Source organism: Thamnophis sirtalis, unplaced genomic scaffold (genome assembly GCF_051295495.1).
Source record: "Thamnophis sirtalis isolate CommonGarterSnake01/CBP01778 unplaced genomic scaffold, rThaSir2_p1.2 scaffold_1, whole genome shotgun sequence".
NCBI lineage: Eukaryota > Metazoa > Chordata > Lepidosauria > Squamata > Natricidae > Thamnophis > Thamnophis sirtalis.
This window is the reverse complement of record NW_028261381.1, coordinates 130,216,659-130,239,951: the sequence shown is the minus strand read 5'-3', so window position 1 is coordinate 130,239,951 and position 23,293 is coordinate 130,216,659. Positions and strand designations below refer to the sequence as shown.

Sequence of the window (23,293 nt, the reverse complement as noted above, 5' to 3'; positions counted from 1 at the left end):
AAAGTCATGAATTCATTGCTTTTTTCTCTCTAATGTTTTTTGGAATAATATTTTCTTTATTTATATTTAGAGCATAAAGGGGGGAATGAGCCAGTACTTCTAACATGCAACACAATTCTGTTTTATACCATATCTCCAGAAATGGGACTAACTTGAAACGTTGATAATTCACAGTTAAGAAGTAAATCCTGGCACTGTGATATTTATAGATAACATTAGGTACCAAGCTGGGCATTATGGCTTATTTAACAAACAATTGTTAAAAAAAATCATGAATTAACACAATGAGTGACCCCAGCATATGTGTCCTTGTTTATACATTAGTCTTAACACATACCTTCACCACCTTTTTTCTGTGTAAAACTCAGTTTTAGAGCCAATATTTAAACCTTTAAGAGACTGTTCTGGCTATCTTGATCAGAGCATTTCCACTCTAGAAGGGTTCTCCAGAATTACCTGTCTATTATCCTGCTAATGTCATTGCAATGCCAGGTAAACATGCATTTTATTTCCCAGCCTTTTAAAAAGTCTGAAAAAATTTAAGTGTCCTGAATATCTTTGTTTCTAACATTTTTTTTTTATTATCCAACTCTGCAGATATGACATTCAAAGCGGTAACAATTAAAAAAATGAAATTTGAGCAGTTAAATTGTCATTAAAGTAACTAAAATTTCTCTCACCCTCCCTTAAAAAAATGGGGGACATCAAAAGAATGATTTGACAGTTTGTTTAAAAGGAGAACAAATGAGGGCTAAACAAATGGTTTTTTTTCTTGGTTCTCACGATGGTAAAGTTTCACTATCACACTAAAGCAATAGTGTGTTTTAAAACTGTAATGTACCCAGAAAGTTGCAATAGATTTGGGAATTATTCTGATGCAAAATGGTAGGGTGTTGCCATGGGAAACAAGGAAATTAACTTGCTGATGTTAAGTATCTGAGTGTGTAAGTTTGTACCTGGAATTAAAAGCAGACGAAAGAGGATCCTCAGATATATATGCTTCCCCCTCTCTCCTTACTTACAGAAGAGAGTGAAGAAAGAGATAGCAATAGCACTTAGATTTATATACCGCTTCACAATGCTTTACAGCTGAATTGTGTTTGGTAATCAACACAATGAGTTATTTTTTATCTATATTCAGTTAAAAGAAAATAAAAATATTAATGCAAAGACTGACTACTTATTTTAATTAAAATATTATCTTACATAATGGTAAGAGGAATGATATAAAGAAAAGAAATGATTTTGGCTTGTATATTTTAACAATGTGTTTGAAGCTAGTGTTCCATTAGCGTCTCTTAAGAAAGCTTGCATTGCTGTAATTTATAAATCAGATAGGAATCATATACATTTTTCTGCCAATTCTACCTAATTGATTACTGAATGTAGATGTTAAAACTTTATTTTAAATTTAAACATAAAATTTATATGAGATTTCTTGTTAAGCAAATCTAGAATGTACTAGGAAAATTTTATACAAGCAGGATTTATCATAAAGGGCTGACTCTGAATTAATAAAACAAAGAAAAGTGCTGTGTAGTTAACTAGACAGAGAAGAAGACTTTTGATGCATTATTAGTGATTCCTATTTCTTTATTTTTTCAATATTTTTCTCAAAAATTCTAGGCTTACAACTGTTTACTCATCTCAAAAATATGTAAGGGCTTATTCATATATTGAATTATATAGTTAAATATATAATTGAGCTTTAACTCCTTTTCATTGGATGTATAAGGCAGTATTGTAGCTTCTCTGTTTTATTATTTGATTTGATTTGGACATTTTAGCATTTACAGTTAGGCAATTTAGCAAGAATCATGACTTGATACCTGTATGCATTGAATAAAAAGACATTCTTCAATATTAGCTATTGGAAGTTGTAGATAAATCTGACCCCTCCAGATAAAAAAAATAGGCTTTTATGGTCTCTTTTGAATATGATATTAATTTATCTAAGTCTAAATATCATGAAACTACTAATGTTCATTTTGGTCAATTTCAAAGGTATCCATAAAAACAAAGATGTCAGGTTGAGAATACAATACCAAGATATATATCTCAGATTTTCAGCAGCATTCATAGATGGCTTCATTTAAACTGAGCATGTTTGATAACGTTGCCATGTTTTCCTGAAAATAAGACAAGGCCTTATTTTCTTTTGACCCACAAAATAAGCATTGGCCTTATTTTTGGAGAGGTCTTACCATTTTTGAGGTGCAGGAGGTGGTGAGCCTGGTCACCTCATGGCTGCTGCTGTGTTGCAATATTTTCAGGGAGGGCTTATTATCCGGGGAGGGCTTATTTTCTGGAAAACAGGGTACTACTTAAAAAATAAAGGCTTAACACAGATAATTTAGACTATAAAGTATTATTCTATTTATTAAAACTTTTTAAATAATTATCATGAATTATTATAATTGTTTTAATGAGAAAGTTCCCCAATTTCTGCCTTTTTGTTCAGAAATGTTTCATTGTCAGAGAAGGAGATTTTAAATTGATCCTTTTTTCTAAGGTCAAAAAATATCAAGTCCTACATATTCGAAATTTGCCATTACAGACATTTTATTAAAAGTTGTCAGAATGTACTGAAGCATAAGAGAAATGAAATAAGGAATTGAAGAGTCTGATACCTGAACATCTGGAATGCCATTTTAGCATCCATATTTCACATTTTCTTAGACATATTGTAATTGTCATATTGTTAGTTTGGAATTACATTAAAATTGTAATTAATACAATTACTCAAATATACTATAATTATTAAATTATGATTCTCACAGTGTAGTTTTATTTTATACTTGGTCTCTTGGACAAAAGTTATTTGACATATTAATTATGTTTTTGAAGACTCATTGGCTTTTGCAAATATTCAAGCTGAGCTATAGGTCAAAAATAACACTAACACAAGTTAAATTGTTACGGTATACAAACAGAATTAGATAATGTACAAAAATGATGCAAAGATGGATGGATACTCATTAGCCATCAATGACAGAAGGCGCTGATATCATTCTTTTACTGAACAAGTATTTTCCCACTGGGAATACTGATTAGAAAACTATTTGACATATTCTAATTAACGCGTTTGATTTCCTATTTATTTTATCTTGTTTTGTGAGTTTTTCTTTACTCTTTCTTTTATGTACTGTATGTGGAGTCAATCAATGTCTATCCTTCAAGGAAGAGAAATGTGGGAGAATTCAAAAGAATTAGCCTAATATACTGCATAAACTCAGCCTATGTGGTTAGATTATAGTTAATGATATCATGCAAACCAAGAAAATTGGGTTAATTCCATATGTTATGATTACCATGTGCCCATGTTCAACATGTAAGCAACAAGGGGAAAAAAATCAAGGAAACAATTGGTCCGCTAAAGGGAGAAGATGACAAGAATGAGCATAATTCATTCTTTGCATCTATTTTTATGGAAAAAAAAATAGCCCTACCTATCAAAAGCAATACCATAGAAGATATACTAGAATATATGTCAATCGATCCACTCTAGATCACATTGCACTCATGTCAGAAGCACAAACGCTCGTCCGGGTTGAAAGGATTAGCTGGTGACATCACTATTGCCCTGGGAACACCCAGTTGGTCATGTCCCATCCCATGGCAGCACTTAGGTTCCAAACACAGGCTTGCTAACCTCCAACCCAGTGTCTTAACTCTACAAGCCACCAATGCACTCTAGATGAATTCAAATTGCTAGCACCAAATGGATTACATGCAATGTTTCTGAAGGAGCTGGCAGATGTGATCTCAGAGCCACCGAGCACAATCTTTTAAACCCCCTGAAGCATCAGGAACTACCAGAAGACTGGAAATGAACTGATGTACTGTAGTTCCAATCTTCAAAAAAAGGGGAAATATTGGATCCAGGAAATTACTGACCAATCAGCATGACATTAATATCTGGGAATACTCAAAAAGAAAACCAAGCAGTGAATTTACAAGCACCTAGAAAGGAATAAAACTATTTCTAGAAGCCAACATGGATGTGTTAAAAACAGATGATGTCAGAAAAAAACTGCATTGCCTTTATTGTTGAATGATATTGATGGATCAGGGAACTAGTATGGACATAGTTTACTTCTGTGCAGTGCAGACAAGTCAAAGCCCTTCTATTGGGTTATGCTTCAGAATTTAAATTTTGGGCTTTTTCTTCCAAGCTTTCTCAAGTAAGGCATGCAGTCACATAGACTTGTTTATATAAGCATTTGCTATAAACTGGGTATTCCTGGTTTTTATCTTACCAGATTTAGTCCTTAACATCTGTTGGAGAATCAGTACACATCTATTTCTTTTACAAATACTGAAAGAATAGGTTGCAATAAATACTTAGTTGATAGGCAGAAATATAAAGCTCTAAAAACCAGGTGAATGATTTGTATCTTCTTAGATGTCAGCAGTACAATCTCTTTCATAAGCCACAGATGCCTTACTGAATCCTTGTTTTATTTTCTATGAGCAATTTTTGCTTCTTGTAGATCACACATCACTGTTGGTGCAGTAGGGTGGAGTAGAGTAAATGCATATATAGAAGCACTTTGGGTTAGTTCAAAACTTCTGGAGACAGAGTTGGCTTGGGATAAAAAAAAGTGTTCAATAGCTGTTACATTAAATTCAGTTTAGCTTGGAAAGGAGGATGGAATGAAAAAAAATTGGAGATTGTCGCACATTGATTCTCTTGGGTATAAGAGGAAGGAGACAAAAACTCTCAATATTCCATTAGCTTAAACTATAAAGTTGTATTCCAATAATTTTATGGAATTTGTTTCTTGGCCTGGCCTATCTTGAAGGACTGAAATCAGTCTACCTCCAACAGAGACATGCCATTCGTCTCCCAAGGTGGAACAGTAACAAAATAGCACTGCATCCTTTCTAAGGATACATTTAATCCCACCTAACTATTAATATCAATTGATGAACTGAATCATTCTGGAAGTATGCCATCTATTCTCTCTCTCTCTCTCTCCCTCTTTCCTTTCCTTGCTCCTTTCCTTTGTATGTGTCTGTGTGTGAGAGAGAGATACATACAAAATAGATGCCTGAGCACATAAATCTCTGAGTATTTAAAGGACTCATAATTTAAAAAAATGAATCCAAAAAGATTTTTCATAAATTATAGTCATGAAAAAAATAATAAGATTTTTTTTGTATTCATACGCATATAAGAAAATATGTGTTATAATGTGTCCTGAGAATCCCCAGAACTGCCTTTAAGATTTCAAGGGAGACATTATCAGAGAAATACCAATTAGGAACTGGAAATTGCTATCATATTATTGTATGTTTTTTATGTGTTTGATTATGAGAGAATATGTCTGTGTATTTATATGTGTATTCTTTATGTAGGAGGTTTCATTTTGCTCTAAAAGTCATAGGCATTCTCAAGCTTAAGGATTTTTTTTTAAAAAATACTTATGCAATAATAAACAGAGATGTTTTAAATACTAATACAGCAATAAAGAATAAACTGAAGCAAATCCATAAAGGTTATACTGTTACTGCAAAAAAAAGTTAAGTGTCTGGGTAGATGTAGACTAAAACTCATTCATAAGGACAAAGACATGAAAACCAAGATAACAGTTCCAATGTTGTAAAACTGATTATAGAAAAGCATGTATTGCTGATAGGAAACAAATCAAATGAGATTGCAGTAGGATAACATTCTTTTGTGTTTATTTCATTAAACTTGAAAATTGCTTTCTCCACCAAGACCAAACATTCATTCAAAGAAATTTGAGAATGGAATTAAAATTAGAGCGTTATTAAACAATGTGGTATTAGAAGACTTGACAATTTAGAAAATCTCAGAGAACTCTGCACAATGCCCTATCGAAGGATCCAATTTCACTCTTGTCAAGAGACAGTCCCATAATCACAGTGCTAATATGAGGAAAGGTCTTCTCCTAAATACTCAACAACTTAGTTTCTTAAGATCATGGGATATAGTGGCCTTCAGTCAGTGATCATCATAACATGATGATCCTGTACATGAACAAAGAGTTGGTTCTCCATATGCCCCAAAACATTTAGTAAATAAAAAAATGCAATTCGATTATTACTGAAAAACAGTGTAATATAGCACCATTGTAATCTTACTATGAAATCCAACTTGACCAGCACTTTAGAATAAAATGTAGTTTCCAAACATTGTTGAAGAACAAACAAAAGCAGAGCATAGCACAATAATCTAAAAAGAGATTTTGAAATAATGAACTCTTTACTTGAACCCTAAAAATACTATTGGAGCTGGGTATTTCTATATATTTTACGAACCATGCCAGATTGAAGAACATCCATGTATATATTAAATTTTTATATTAAATAATATAGTATCTTGAATCTTAGTTACTCTGGGGTTTAATTTGGGGAATTCTAAAATAATGCATGCAAGGGTTTTTTTTTTCTTCAGAAATCAAGCATAGGAGTAGTAAGGATGGCATGTTAAATAGGTAGCAAGGAGATGCTGGTATTTTTTTTCCCAATATTTGCATTATACAATAAACCATAAATTGGTTCCTTATTCATCCTCTTTTATGTGTATCTTTGAGTCATTTTCAGTTTCACCGTTTTATGATCAGATATCCATTATCCCACAGTCAATAAAATTGGAGACTAATACCCAATGCAGTCTATCTCCGGTTTATTGGACTTCAAATCCCAGAAATACCAGGTATTAGACATTCTGGCTGACAAATCTGAAAACTATAAATCTAAAAAATCTAGAGAGCACCAGTTTGCAGATGTATGTACTAGTTACTAATATATGGTTGCTGAGACTGAAATGTTAGTTAGCTTCCACCCTCTTTAATTTGCCATTTCTTAAGACTATTATAGCTTCTTTTTATGTTTCTTCTATAATGCAATCAACAGTTCTCAATCATATGTCATCTGGATATTCCAAGTAAACCACAGGTGAAAATACATGTAATGGGGTGGGGGTTTGGCATGTACTGAGGGAGGCACAGGAAAAAAGTGCAAATGCTGTTTTGTTGACTTCAGAGAATGTACCAGTTACTGCCCTATGTCCATATCTAGTAATGGGACCTGGCCAGTGGAGTCAAGGGGAAAAAAAACAAAGTCATAAGAGTGCAATGGACAAAGAGACGCTGGTCTGACCCTACAAAAGTATAAATTTAGATTTTGTCCAATGTAAACTATAGTTGCTTCTATTAAGACAATATTAAACAAGCAGACTTAAAGGCTTAGATTATCTTTAGACTCATCCAGGATACATTTTATGTACACTATTGGAAAAAAAAACAATTTTTAATTGGTGTTTAAGATGACATTTGTTAGAAATATGTACTTTATAAGTAGGATTTTGTTTTTGTTTTATTTTCTTCTTTGGCTGTTTAAATGCATTTGTGTAGCCATTAAAACCAAAGGCAAAATGAAGGATAAAAGATCTGTACTTACTATATGAAGTTGTAAAAAGTCAGTAAGGCCAGGGGCGCTGTCAATCCGTACCAAGATGCCATCTTTGACTGTTGTGCTGAACCCAACAGCTAAGCGGTCTGTCCTTGTGCTGGGTCTATCATTTGCTGGCCAAGTATACAGGATGAGGCCTCCACTTTTCCCAAAGATATATGTGGCCCCAGCTGCAACACACACATAAAAAACATATAGAGGTAACTTAGTCAGTTATATTAACATTTCAACTGCGTCCAATAGTATTAGATATAAGTGCAAAATTCCATTAGAGAAAGTTATGAAAGCCTTCGGGCGCTGTGTCAGTTTGAATTAAAGATGTGAACAAAATGAATTAATAACAAAGCATATGCAAAGTGTGAGCATTGGTAGACTCAACTATATAATAATTACACTATTTCTAAAAGGTTTTACCCACTGACAAACCATCAAGTTAGGTTTCTTTTGCCTAAAAAAATCATTTCATGTTTCTGGCAAATACCATAGTTACTGTATGTAAGAGTAAGCCACCACCCCACTCTTATAATTACTGGAAAATATATGGGTTTAGGATCATCATCTTATATTGAGAAAACAGCAGAAAAATTAATTATGTTAAAAACATGGGGAGAGGTGAGAGATACAAATGGTTATAGATAGCCATAAAATCACTTCCCTTTAACATTAGTTACTGCTTGGGAGTAAACAGTTAACTTTACAAAAGGTTATTAATAATAAGGTTCAATAACCTTTGAAGGTTATTATTAACTGGCTATTTTACAACCAGTTGATTTTAATCAGAAGCTAGTAATAGAATTAATGACTTTTTTTATCCTGGCTCTGCCTTTTTTTAAAAAAAAGTGTGGCTTCTGGATATATATGACATTAACACACAAAAGCATTACACACAATCATTATGGGAGAAGAAGAAAAATCTTTCAGTATAGCTTTCGATGGAGAAGTTGGTATTTTATTAATTTTTTTTATCAAGGATAAAACAAATCAGGATCATCTTCTAATCAATTCATTAATTTAGCTTTTCTTCATTAAGCAGAGCATGGCCTGTGGTTGGGGAAAAATGGAAAACAAGTTTTTCACTGGGGAACAGAAAGGGTATCAATCAAAACCATCAAATTTCTGACCAGTAATTTCCTCTAAAAGTAAATATAAGATATTGGGAAGAACAACATTCTTCAGCCTTACTGAATGAATGCTATATACATTGCGATAATCTTTTTGAATTCGTTAAATATTTCCCAAAAATTGCTAAAATGAATATTCATGCTGTGTTTGGGAATCCCAGTGAGTTTACAGAGCAAGAGATAGCAAGATTGGCAAGAGAAACACAAGCAAATAAGTGGCAGCTCCTTTTAAAGAAAGATATATTACATGAAATAGGTTTTATTTTTCACATTCTGTTTAAGTCTGTTTCAGGTGCCAGTTGCCAAATAAAGAAAAATAGCATCTGCAATAAAGAGAGCTAGCAGGCACCACCAAGTGCCCACTATTTCATTATTGTTTTACTTGCAAAGCAAACAAAGAACATCCACAGCACAGTTAAATACCTAAACCACAGCATCTGTAGGAACCAGTCAGCTACACACAGAGATTAAAGTATGATTATGCACTCTATGTGTTTCAGAAGGACCATACCTTCCAATGATTGGTATGGATAACTTAATTTTCTAAAAGACTGTAAGAGCTTAGAATGGCTCATTAACAGAACAGCACAGTGGAAATATTCTGGAAATAAGCTAATGCTTTTTTTTAAAGGGTAGAACTTTAAAATTTGAAAAGCTATAGAATCCAATCTTCTGTTCTATGCAGGAATCCAATTCAAAGCACCCTGACAGATGATTCAACAGACACATTTATTTCATGTATTTGCTAAATTTACACCTCACTTCACCAAGAGAAGACTACAGTAACATGTATAGCATCCCTTCTCTAATTTTCCCCGAAAGAGCAATCATGACAATGCTGTAAATAAGATGGGCTGTAAATAATCATAGTTGATGATGGACGTGTACCTGTGTCTAATCCAACACTTTATCCACTGGATGTCTCAGGAGTACCCATGGGGGAGGGGTGTCAAAATGTCCTTCATATCCATCACACAGTTGTTAAAGGGGAAAGGGTTTTGATTGCCCAAACTTTTGATTTTGACATTGTTTATCCATCCTCCATCAATGGTGGGTTTCAAGTGGTATGCCCCAGTATGGGTGTACCGGTGCCTGCTGGGAGCAACAGGCACCATTCTGGTACGGTGCTTCAGAGGGCCTACCCGCTCGCTCTCGTTCCTTAGCTGTATTTGACCCAACCGGGCCATTTGCGCACACAGCATACAGCACCTGTGCAACGCTCCTCTGAGCAACTGAAGCATCATGGGTGATGGGTGCGCATGAGTGTGCAGCATGCATACGCATGGTGGATGCCCAGCTCTATCGCAGCATACTGGTTGCGACAGGGTCCGGAACCCACCACTGTCCTCAATGAATAACCCCGACTGCCTGGTTGTATCTATTAATACTGCTTATTATTTTGCCAATAGAATTCTGCTTTTTCTAAGCCATGATTTTCAGAATTCTTACTGAAATCAGCTTGCACACAGTCAAACACACACACACACAAACATACATTGTTTGAAAAGGACTGATCTTGGCAAATGTCTAAGATCCAAATGCTTATGTTGTTAAACATTGGGGATGTTTAAAAACATAAGCATTTGGATCTTTGCAGAGGACTTCAAAGGAAACAATGGGGGACTAATGGGGGACTTCATGGAGAGCTGAGCCAATAACAGTGGTAGAACAAGGAACCAACAAATGGATCAGAATTCCCCTCTGGATAAGGAGAATTCCGGGCAGTTCACAGGTGCTCCATACAGTGATTCACTCAAAGAAAACCATAACAGTTTTTGGCAGATTTTTATTGCTCTGGGAGTCAAGGTAAACCAATCTCTGCCCAAGAAACAATTTGGGACCTTTACAAGAATTTGCATACTTAATTATTTTGGAAATTACTTTTTGGATATTAAGAACCTTCAGAAAGGTAAGTTTCATTACGCAATTTGAAATTCCTTTCACTCCCTGGTAAAAAAGGTTTTATGTAATTTTAAGGTCTTAAAATTATTTTGGAATAAACAGTCAAGAGGTGAATACTGTTTTGGGGAAATTATAAATGGATTAAGAGGTCAATGGGTTTGAAATAAGATTTTGAATTATAAGAATATTTTCTGTGGGTTGTTTGAAATCCTATTTAAAAATATGAAGATTTTAAGTGTGGGAAAATGTTCATTACAAAAAAAAATGATTTAAAATGAAACCAGCTGATGTCTTATTAATTAAAAGGCATATACAAGTAAAAAAAAAACACAAGAGTAACTTGGATGACTTTCTTATCTTGGATTTACAAATAGAGACATGTTAAATTTATGAAGCAGTTTATGAGAAGTGACAAAAAGAAAATGAAAAGAAATTTTGAATACTATTCAAAGTTCAACTTTTCTTAACAGCAAAAGGAAAGGTATATAAGGTCCAACAAGGCTTTTAAAATTTGTTTATAAAGAAGTGATGAGATATGGGAAGGAAGAAGAGCTATTTTGTTGTAATATCAGAGAAGATGATAAGTACTTGTCTTAATGAAGGCAGAAGTCACTTTATTTCTTTATATATTTTTTCCTTCCTTCCTTCCACTTTCTTTCTTTCTTTTTCTTTTTTTCTTTCTCTGTACTTTCTATTTTTTAAAGCTTACCGTATATTTTTAATTACTTTGTATTCATTTTTTATGTTTGTATCAATAAACTTTAACAATTGTATTTAAAAAAAATATTGATGTAGGCAATTATTTCCAAGGAAGTTCTCCATCAGAGATGTACACAGCAAAGCAGGATCAGATATGGTAAACCTTCTTCTATAGTGATCTTCCAGCAAAGCCTTCTTTCATATCATGTATAATGATATCACTGGTCATGCTCAGATATTGTAAACATGTTACTTGCCTGCTGTCAAAACATATACCAGTTGGTATAAATTGCAACATTATCCCAAATTAATATTTTATTGTTGCTGTTATTATTTATATTATTAATAATTAGATTTAAGTAGTTTGCAATAATGAATGAAACTGTTATTTTCCCATATGCTGACAATTCTAATAGGTTGTTGACTGGATAAATTTTAATGACTTCGCTCTTTGAATTATATTTATTATTATTCTATAACATGATGTGTTGCTCAATTTTAATTGCCTATAGTAGCATCAGAGGATCCTGCTAGCAATGTAGTTCACCTTTTTAAAAAACAAATCTTTTTTTTTTCTTCCATGACTTTTCATATTTTAGTTCATTTTTCACTAGTAGCATAGAACTGGATTGTATAACTTATAATTGACATAAAAAAATGTCAGTCCTGTGTCACATTCTTCCATTTCACATCATAAATTTTAGTCAACCTCTTATCATTTTGTGCATTCACATACCTGCACAGGGTTGGCAGGGGCCAAGAAATAGAAGAAAATGAAATTAAAATTTTAATGCAGGAATGTAAGCTTCACCTTTGAAAATAATTCTTATCCCCTCCCTCTGTTGAACACACTTCTTCCAGGGAGCTACTTGGTTGCACATACTGCATGTCAAGAGAATGGCAATTACATTCAATTATAATGACTAACCTGTCAAGACATTTCAGTGCCAACAAGATGAAGTCTGACATGAAAATGCACAGGACTCTGTGAATCTATGAAAATATTAAAAGGTTCTACATCATATAGGAAATATTGGGAAAAGACAAATTGGATCTCCTATTTTATTCTTTCAACAAACCTCTGAAACAGGGAAAGCGATTGGTCAAAAGTCACCCAGTAAGTTCCATCTCTTTTTACAAAATGTGAAGGGACAAATCAAAGAAGAAAAGACATCAGAACAGCATCTTTGGAACAGCAGCAAGAGATAAACTCCTAGAGTTCTGGAAAACTTGGCCATCTGGCTTTGATCACTGGCCTGGGGTTGATGCTTAATATTTTTCTAGGGCCTCTATTTTATATTGTTGATTTTACAGTATATTAGATCATTTTAATCTGTTTGTCTTACTTAATGTTTTTAGATGTTTTATGGGTTTTTTTGTCTAATTTTTATGCTACCATTGTGCACTGGATTTGGGAAGTCAATAAATTAAAATAGTAATAACTTTGCCAGAATTTTGGATTTGACTGTAAAAAAAGAAACAAACTATTGGGATCATTAAGTTGAGAAGATTTTAGAAAATAAGTGAGTTAAGATTTTATAGAACTTTAAGATCCAAACAGAAAGGCATCTTGTTCATAACATGGCTGATATAAGAGTTACTGAAAAGAAGGTTGAGCAAAAACAATTGGAAAAACTGATGACGTACCAGAACTTGTACATCAAAGCTGAATGCTTATGATATACCAGTTGTTACTGGAGCCCTCAGAGCCATACTTAGGAAATGTCTTTGATATCTGGAAATTTAATAACAACAAAAATATCCTGCTTGAAACGGCCTATATTCTTGGATAATTCTTAGGACTTTGGTTAGAATTTGAATTATTAAATTTGGATCAGTCTTTGATTATGAATCTAATTGTAGATTACCCATACATAATAGCAAAATAGAACTGCAAAAAACTGGGGAAAATCACAAAATGCAAAGACCTGCATATAAAAGAAGAAAGACTGTGGCAAAAGAAAGCAAAGATACTACCTATACTAAGACTAATAAGACTTTAGGTGCAATCCAAAAACATCTGAAGCACCACTTGAACACCATCAGCATTGACAAATCCTCCTTAGTCAAATGCAAAAACAACTTACTTGGAACAGTTTACATCCTGAGAAGATACCTTTAACACCATCAAACAATAGATGCCTATCTCAGGTTCTTGGGAAGGACTGGATAAGTGGATAAAAATGCAAAATCCAATCTAAATATCTGGCTGACTTTGCAACCAACCATAATATTTCCCAATAATGCTATATGAATTCATTTGCCCTTTCATATATTGGAAAATAACTTCCAAGGAAAATAATATTCCCTCTGAATTCTAATCTATTCCCATTGTTCCTTCAAGTAAGGAATTTGTGAAGAGAACTAAGGATGATTAAAAGTAATAATCCTATAAACTGAGTTGTTATAACAGGTTGGTAGCATCTCCAGGTAGATATTTTATGCTATTAAAAGTGGTGAATAAGTCATTCTTATGACTAGACATTTAGCATATGTAGATTATTGTGTCTAATGCCATAATATGTTTATCATACAATCCTAATTAAATACAGTAGAATTTACTTTTAAGTAAAATTGCATTGGCTCAAAATTTTCAAATATTAGATAACCCAAATCTGCTAATAACAGAAACTGTGAGCGATTGGCAATCATTTCCCTAACACAGAAAAATACAGCTGCACCATTAATAGATTCTGATACATGAGCTCCAGATAATATATTTAGTAAAACATAAGTGTTCAGTAATTACAAAACCAAGCCACAATTGTAACAGAATATAGAGTATATGTACATGTTTACATGTATGTCTACATATGCCTATATTTACACACACACACACACACACACACACACACACACACACACACGAAAGAAGGGCAATAAAATAATACTAATTAATATACTGCTCATTCTATTAATCCAATACCATGTAAGAACAGCAAACCGTACTACCTGAAATAACAGGTAAAGAATATGTGTCACGCCCCACTCCATTCCATAATCAGGAAAGAAGACCAAGAGACTCCATGGGTTGGAAATCCAAAGTACTTTTACTAATTAGAAATGGTAAGCGAGCAGCAGTGAAGCAAAATCTGAATAATATGGCGCGAAAGCAATTGATATATAGCAAAGCCCGTTCCCCCCCCTTAGGATCAAAGCTCCAGTCCAATCATAAGTCCTTCAATTGTCAGGTGTGAGATAACTTCAAAAAGACAGGCCAAGATGGAATGTGAAGGCCGTTGATGCAGGCGGGAAACACGTACGCATGCGCAATCCCAACGACTGGTACATCCTAGAACATTCCTCCATCAGTCCTCCAGCACATCAATTAAAACCCTCCCACATACACGCCCCCCCCTTCCCGTTTCATGGCAGCTGAAGCAGCAGCAAAGCAGAAGCTGACATCCGGCCGTCCCCCGGAAAAAAGGCTGTCAGGCCTGGAAGAGAAAAAAAAAACAAACAAACAAGACATACAAATAACAAACAAACAAGAGAGGGAAAGGAGAAAAGTCAAGGCTTGTCGGGATAAGAAGCATAAAATTTCTGCAGTAAGCGGGGAGCACGAACGTGGGACTTATCAACCCATTCCGTGTGGGAGGGGGGAAAATGTTTCCAAGCCACAAGGTATTGGATGCGATTACGGTGCCGACGGGAATCCAGAATGTCCCGGACTTCAAAATGACGTTCCCCATCAATAAGTAACGGAGCAGGTGGAGGGTCATCTGCGGGCCGTAGGTCGGAGACTCGAACTGGTTTGATGAGGTTGATATGGAACACCGGATGGATCCGGTTGAGATGTTTGGGCAATTGCAAACGAACAGAAACAGGGTTGATAACTTTCACAATCGGGAAAGGGCCAACATACTTGGGACCCAATTTCTTCGATTTTTGTGTAGTATGCAAGAATTTCGTGGACAAATACACTAAATCTCCAACATGGTACTCATAAGGCTGAGAGCGTTTCTTATCAGCCTGCTTCTTATGAGCCTTATGGGCAGCGTCCAAGGTGGAAAGAGTAAGGGGCCAAAGGCGACTGAGACGTTCACTCCAGTCCGCAACGGAAGGAACCTGAGGCTGGGCCGTAGGCAGTTCGGGGATAGGAACAAAATCCTGGCCGTAAACGACCCGGAAAGGGGTGAAGCCCGTGCTGGAGTGAACCGAATTGTTATAAGCCACTTCAGCATGCGGCAACAAGTCCACCCAATCGTCCTGTTGATAATTGATGAAACAACGTAAATATTGTTCCAGAACGGAATTAGTACGTTCACAGCCGCCATTAGTCTGAGGATGGTAGGCGGAGCTAAGGCCCTGGGCGGAGCCAATGCGCGTGAGGAACTCCTTCCAAAATTTAGATGTGAATTGGACTCCACGATCGGAGATAATACGGTCGGGGACCCCATGCAAGCGGTATATGTGAGAAAGGAATAATTTAGCCAACGCCTTGGCGGAAGGAATCTTGTGGCAAGGCACGAAGTGAACTTGCTTGGAGAACAAATCAGTAACCACCCAGATGACGGTGTGCCCTTGGCTTTCGGGAAGCTCCACAATAAAGTCCATAGAAATCTCCTTCCACGGGGCAACCGGGCGAGCGACAGACTGCAGAAGTCCGTGTGGTTTCCCCGGTGGCTTTTTGGCGGTAGCGCAAACCGGGCAACTGGAAACATAAAGTTCAATGTCCTTTTTTAAAGAGGGCCACCAGAATTGTCTCTTCACAAGGTGCAAAGTTTTGACGAACCCAAAATGACCCGCCATCCTGGAGTCATGCGCGCGACGAAGGACCACAAGACGTAGGGAAGCGGGGATGTATAATTTAGCACCAATCCATGGTAGATCGTCCCTCATGGTGCACTCGTCCCGATGGTTCAGGAACCAGTCGTCGTGAGGAAGAGCTGCTTTGAGGTCAGAAAGCAGATCGTGAGGCACGTCCTTTTGGGCCTTGGTCTGTTGACGTGTGAGCACCGGAGCTGCCAAGAGTGGTTGGACGATACTCAGTTTGGAACAATTATACTGAGGTAACCGGGACAAAGCATCGGCCATGAAGTTCTTTCCGCCCGGGATATACTTCAGAGTGAAATTGAAACGGTTAAAATATTGGGCCCAACGCATCTGCTTAGGGGAGAGACGGCGCGGTGTGCGTAACGCTTCTAAATTCTTGTGGTCAGTCCACACTTCAAATGGGTGCTTAGAGCCTTCAAGGAAGTGGCGCCAAGTAGCGAGGGCCCAACGGACTGCAAAAGCCTCTTTCTCCCAGACCGCCCAGCGCCGTTCCGTGTCAGTGAGTTTACGTGATGTGTACGCACAAGGTTGCAAGTTACCTTGGTCATTGGCTTGTAGCAGAACAGCCCCCACGGCGACATCACTGGCATCCGCCTGGACAACGAACGGCCGGTCGAGATCAGGATGTTTAAGAACTGGTTCAGCTGCAAAAAGGCGTTTAAGCTTTTCGAATGCCGCCTGGCATTCCATGGTCCAGTCCAAAGGCTTACTGGGTTTTGGTTTCGGGTCGCCTTTAGTTTTGAGCAAATTAGTAATGGGTAGAGCAATGTCGGCAAAAGAGGGAATAAATTGACGGTAGAAATTAGCGAAACCCAAAAACTTTTGCAACTGTTTACGCGTTTTGGGCGCGTCCCATTCAGTGACCGCCTTCACTTTTTCAGGGTCCATTTCAACGCCATCAGGGGAGATACGATAGCCCAGATAGTCAATAGTAGCTTGGTGAAATTCACACTTAGACAACTTGGCATACAGGTTGGCAGCACGGAGTTTTTTCAAAACAGTGCGCACCAGGTTGACGTGGTGGTCGTAATTGCGGGTATAAATGAGGATATCGTCTAGATATACGATAACGCCCTTATAGAGGTGGTCGTGTAGGATCTCATTAATAAATTGCATGAATACAGCAGGAGCCCCCTGTAGGCCAAAAGGCATAACCCGGAACTGGAAACAACCAAGAGGGCAGTTGAACGCGGTCTTCCATTCGTCACCTTCCTTGATGCGTACTCTATAGTAAGCTTCTCGCAGGTCCAATTTTGTGAAGATGCGTCCCTTCCCCAATTGTGCCAATAAGTCCTTCATCAAGGGTAGTGGGTAGAGGTTTTGGGAACAGATGGCGTTTAAATTTCTAAAGTCACAACACAAACGAAGAGACCCATCTTTCTTCTCACGAAATAGCACAGGGGCCGCCACCTTGGGGCGGGCCGGTTCAATGAAACCACGTTTCAAATTTTTGTCAATGAAAGAACGCATCTCCTCCATTTCCCTGGGTGACATGGAGTAAATGCGGGGTTTTGGGAGTTTGACCCCGGGCAAAATGTCAATGGAGCAATCAGTAGGCCTGTGGGGGGGTAGAATGTCCGAAGATTGCTCGCTGAAGACTTCCTTAAGATCCAAATACTCTTTCGGAATTTTCTCCTCTCCTGCAATACTCTCCTGCCCTCTAGCGGCCACTTCAGGAACGTTAGTGACGTTTGGCTGGGTTGGAGAGCCCTCCCCCACTGGAGGCACTTTGGAGCGAATACGCAAGCGGCCTGTCCGCCAATTTATGTGAGGGTTCCATTTTCGGAGCCATGGGATGCCCAAAATAAGTGGTCTGTCCATGCCAGGTGCGACCACAAAAGAGATTAATTCAGTGTGGGTACCCATTGTCATTTCCAAAGGTTCAGTAAAAAAATGGGCGGGCCCCCCCCCTGCAATGGATCCGTCTATCTGGCAAAAAACAATAGGGGTTTTCAAAGTGCGCAATTTGAGGCCTAATTTCTCAACCATGGTTGGGTTGATCATGGACCGGGAACAGCCGGAATCCAGTAATGCTAGGAGGGTGGCAGGTGTCCCCTCAGGAGGAACTTTTAATTCAATAGGGAGTAGAAGGGGCCCCTTGTTTGAACTCACCCAGCGAGGTGAAGCGTCGTCATCTGAGTCATCAGAAGAAGAGTAGTTAGCATCCGCGTCATCCTTCAATGGTTGGGCAAGAGGAGGGGGGTTGGTTTCTCCAGCGAAAGCAGTTTCCCTCTTTTTCTTTTCAGAGCCTCTTGCATGCTTCTCCTCACGTCTGGGAGGGGGTTGGGCGGAGAGGGGTGATTTCGCCCGACAGAGGGGGGCGGTATGCCCAAGCTTGCCACAGCGAAAGCATGTTAAAGGTTTGGAGGAGCCAGAAGGGGGCTCTCTCGCGTCGCCTCGGCGTTTGGAAAGCGCTTGAGTAGCAGGAGGGGGGAGGGCCTTGGCAGCCCTTTCTTTCCGCTTCCTTTTCTCTTCAGTGGCATAGCGCAGACGAATTAAGTCAAGCTCAGCGTCAGCCGCATGCTCAAACCAAGTGATTAAGTGCCTCGGGAGGTTACGATTAACACATTGTTGATAAATTTCAGGATTTAAGCCTTCAGCAAATCTGTCCAGCATCGCATCCTCCCCCCAGCCTCTCATGTACTGAGACAGACATTGAAATTCTTGGATGTATTCAGCGACAGGCCTGTCGTCTTGTTCAAAAGTTAAAAACTTCAATTTGTTTCGCTTCTCAGTCAACGGGTCATCAAAACGTCGACGGAACGCTGCCATAAAACGGTGGAAATTCTCCAAGAGGGGAGAACCAGACATATGCAAAGCAGTCGACCACGCAGCCGCCTCACCATCCAAAGATAAAAGGACCATTCTAACCCTTAAAATGTCAGATTCAAAGTCCCGGCCATAAATCTCCATGTAGTTAAAAACCTGCATAAGAAAGGAGGCGAGGCTAGCAGAAGCCCCATTAAAACGCACAGGCAAAGGAGGGATTTTAGCCATACGGTGCCTTCGGGGGGGAGCCTGGGGTGGAGGTGCTCTTTGATCAGCGAAACCTCTAGCCGCAGGGGGTGATGCAGGCCGAGGGGGGGGTGGGGGAGAATCCTGGCGTGGGTAACGTTGCCAAGTTCTCCAGTCTCTTTCCTCCTCCCCCCTCCTGTCCTCCAAAAATGTTTGACTCCAATAATCAGGTAACTCACTCCGCTGGGGTCTCCTCACGGGGCCCTGGTGCTGATAATTTCTCCATTCTGCTTCATCGCCTCTTTGGCTCCAATATTCATTGAAGTCACCCGCCTGAGGTTTTCTCACGGCCCCTGGCTCCAGCGAAGTTTGTTGAGGAGGTCTTTGGGTAAGTCCAGCATTCCAGCTTGTCTCTATTTCTCTTTGCCCCACTGAAGTTGACCAACGGGGTAGGGGGGAAGGTTCAGGCTGACTGGAAATTTGCAGTTGAAATAAATCTTCGTGCAAAGGTCGGTCAGATGGGCTGGGCTGGTGTAAAGAAAGGTCGGGGGGTCCCAGTTCACTGGAATCCGTTCCGCCAACGGCCCCCTCCTCCTCTCTGGTCGGAGAAGACATTATTTCCCTTCTCGGTAGACAGAAAATCTCCTGGAAAGGGTTATTATTCAGATTTTGCTTCTTGTCACGCCCCACTCCATTCCATAATCAGGAAAGAAGACCAAGAGACTCCATGGGTTGGAAATCCAAAGTACTTTTACTAATTAGAAATGGTAAGCGAGCAGCAGTGAAGCAAAATCTGAATAATATGGCGCGAAAGCAATTGATATATAGCAAAGCCCGTTCCCCCCCCTTAGGATCAAAGCTCCAGTCCAATCATAAGTCCTTCAATTGTCAGGTGTGAGATAACTTCAAAAAGACAGGCCAAGATGGAATGTGAAGGCCGTTGATGCAGGCGGGAAACACGTACGCATGCGCAATCCCAACGACTGGTACATCCTAGAACATTCCTCCATCAGTCCTCCAGCACATCAATTAAAACCCTCCCACATACACGCCCCCCCCTTCCCGTTTCATGGCAGCTGAAGCAGCAGCAAAGCAGAAGCTGACATCATGCAACCTTCTACTATCTCTTAATTAATTATATGTTTCTGTTCTCTTCTTTGTAATCTTTTGTAAATAAAGAGCATATCACTGTATTTTTACCTGTGTTTATTAAAAGAACTGGATATATGTTAAGCAACTGCTTAACAAAGAAAGAAACTGACCTTAACAAAAGCCCACATTTTGGAAAGCACGAGACAAAGGATGACCAATTAGCCCATTATTTCCCATCAATTTGATTTTTCTATTCTCTAGAGTTCTGCTATTTCATTACAGGGTTTCAGCTGAATACTATTTTTTGTGAGTTCCTCTTAGGATTCTCATTACGATTATTAAGTATGGTAACTATGCAGTTTTCTCCTCATGCAGCAAGAATTTATCAATTCAACTGAAGTCAGATTCACTAGCTTAGCAGACTTCATGTTTTTATTTGGCAGAATTTGCAAGTAGCTAAGGTGATGAAATACTTCTTGTGTATTCTTAGTGAGTAGCAAGCTTAAGAGAGAAGAGGAATCAGTAATATATCAAAACCAATTAAAGGACAGCTAGCTAGATAAAGCAACACCCATTTCAAATCAGGAAAGACACATTGGCAAGGACTGTACTAAAGAACTGTGTAGAAGCAGTAATTGAACAAGGAGGACCTATTTCTTATGTGAGCTTAATGCTTTCATAAATTTATTTTAAAGTATGCTTGAAAGTTGTGTCTTCAAGTCATTCAAGCTGCCCAGAGTCACCTTATAGGTCAGATGGGTGCCATAAAAAATAATACATACATGGCTACATACATACATGTATGCATGTATGCATACATACATACCAATAAAGGAAAATATTTGTAGCTCAGGGTTGAAATGAGAGATACTCAGTGCTCTCTGAATGTGGTTTTTTTCCCAGCTTTTAGTACAGGTACTCCTCAATTTATGATCACAATTGAGCCCAAATTTCTGTTAACTGAGTTTTGCCCCATTTTAAAACCATTCTTGTCCCAGTTGTTAAGTGAATGACTGCAGTTGTTAAGTTAGTAACCCGGCTGGTAAATGAATCTGGCTTCCCCACTGACTTTGCTTGTCAGAAGGTCGCAAGAGGTGATTACATGACCTTGGAGCACTGCAATGGTCATAAATATGAACCAGTTGCCAAGCACCTGAATTTTGATCACATGACCAAGGGAATGCTGCAAAGGTCATAACTTCTAAAAACAGTCATAAGTCACATTTTTCAGTGCCATTGTACCTTTGAACGGTCACTAAGTGAACTGTTATAAGTCAAGGACTACCTGTATGTGTTAATGTAGCAATTTATAGAGTAGGTCATTCTAGAGGCATAATGGTAGGGATGCTTTGCTGTCACTAAACTGAAGTTTGCAGTTTTTATGAAACATGCTTGCAGTCATAACAACTGTTTCTTTTTTTATACAGTTTTTTATTTTTTCATTTTCATAACATATAATCACATGTATACTATTACACAGCCAACATCATATTGTATTACTAACAGTGTTTTGGGTAGTTGAGGGTAAGATGAATTGATGTATACATTTCATAACAATTGTTTCTGAAATGATTCAATCACTGAGTGAAAATATAATAGTGCGTTAACAACAGACAGGATCATTGGATAGCATTCAGATATGTGAAGGCCAAACTCCTTCAGGTACAGTGGGATAAAGGAATTCAGACAATTTGAAAAAGGCAACTAATATAATTATTTCTTTCATTGGACTTACCATTTGCTGAGGGATGACATTTTATTCTCTGAGCTTGTGAGTTGGTTTCGTTAACAGGCTAGGTAACCTCTTCAGCGGAGTTTAGGAGATGTAGAACACTGACACTGACATCCCTTAAACTCCACTGAAGATGTTATCTAGCCTGGTAATGAAATGTTCGGAAATCAACCTGCAAGCTTGAAGAAATGAACCTTCACCCTTACCATTTGCTGCTTATTCATACCAATATAAATATAAAAGTGTACCAATTGAGGGGCATGACCTCTAAGGCTAATTTCAAATCAAGCCAAAGAATACCAAGTGGGACATTTTTTAGAGAAAAGACTTTAATGTCAGGGACCATACAATGCAAATGGGATCTATATAACCATAAACACAGATGGGGAAGGGGGCTCCATGCTGTACAGCATTCAGCCATGAAATGGTCTATGGCCGAAATGAAATAATCTTATTTGGAACGTTGGAAGTGGCAAAAACAGATACTGATGGTTCCTCTCACATACAAAAGAATCTAATACTGAAAGAACTAACATAATGAAATGAGCAGTATAGAAAATTGCTTATAAGGCAGTGCAGACTGTTAATAATGGTCCTGGGCAGTAGTGGTATTCAAATAATTTAATAACCGGTTTTCTGCCCGAATGACCAACTGGGTGGGAGGGGCTTGATGGTCATGTGACTGGGTGAGTGTGGCCAACTCAACGTCACTCAGGTCGATGGGTGCTTCGCCTTAGCTGTTAGAATGTAATAAGGGTTAACCAGTGAGGCAGTTTCTGTAAGCAGGGCAATAAAGATTAGGCTAGAAACAACACCAGAATGTTTCCTTCCTGTCTTCCTTACAGGATTAGCCCTTTGAAGTGGAAAAAAACAAAATGAGATTTCTTCCAACAACTGGTTCTCCAAACTGCTTAGAAAGTTAATAACCGGTTCCCTCGAATAGGTGCGAGCTGGCTGATTCCCACCACTGGTCCTGGGTCATAGGATTTTTTTTTTCCAACTGGTTCCTTTAACCTGAGATCTATGAACCAACTGTGGATCTATCAAAGATCTATGAACCAAGTGGGTTCTATCACTATGATGCGACCTAGGTTTACCTCAAGAGAAAAAGCATCCTGTTTCATAAGAACAATGTGAGTACATAATAAATAGCATTAGCAGGAGGTCACTTATTTATATCAAATTAAACTTTAAAATATATGTAAGAATAATTAATTTAAATCTGAAGATTAAAGAGGAAGTAGTTTGGAACTGGGAGTCCAAAATGAGAAACCTCTAATCTCTTTCACAAAGATCATTCTTCAACTTATTTTGCTCTATTTTCAATGATAAATCATCTTTTTATTTTGTCAAAAAGCTAGTATACAAATGGAACAAGCACACAAAAATAAGACACAATTGGTAGACAAAATATATGTTTTGTCTGTTATTGTTAGTGTGATATTTAGGACTATTTTTTTATTCAGCTAGGCTTTTTCTATTGATTTCAGAATTGGGTAATAAAAAACCCCACTGTCTTTTAACTATATAGGCAAATAAATTCCATAATGAGCAGGCATGTTGCAGAAGATAG

The 23,293-nt window shown here is 37.9% G+C and overlaps 1 protein-coding gene across 13 annotated transcripts in view; it reads right to left on the bottom strand.

The window, feature by feature from the left end:
* The window catches only part of NRXN3 (neurexin 3), a 1,234,604-nt gene that overhangs the window by 305,042 nt on the left and 906,269 nt on the right, over positions 1-23,293 (bottom strand). For all 13 annotated transcript variants that reach the window (XM_087724996.1, XM_087724986.1, XM_087724939.1 and 10 more), the window contains one exon: positions 7,432-7,613. In XM_087724996.1, the coding sequence (XP_087581122.1) occupies positions 7,432-7,613 (182 nt within the window). The remainder of the gene's footprint in view (positions 1-7,431; positions 7,614-23,293) is intronic.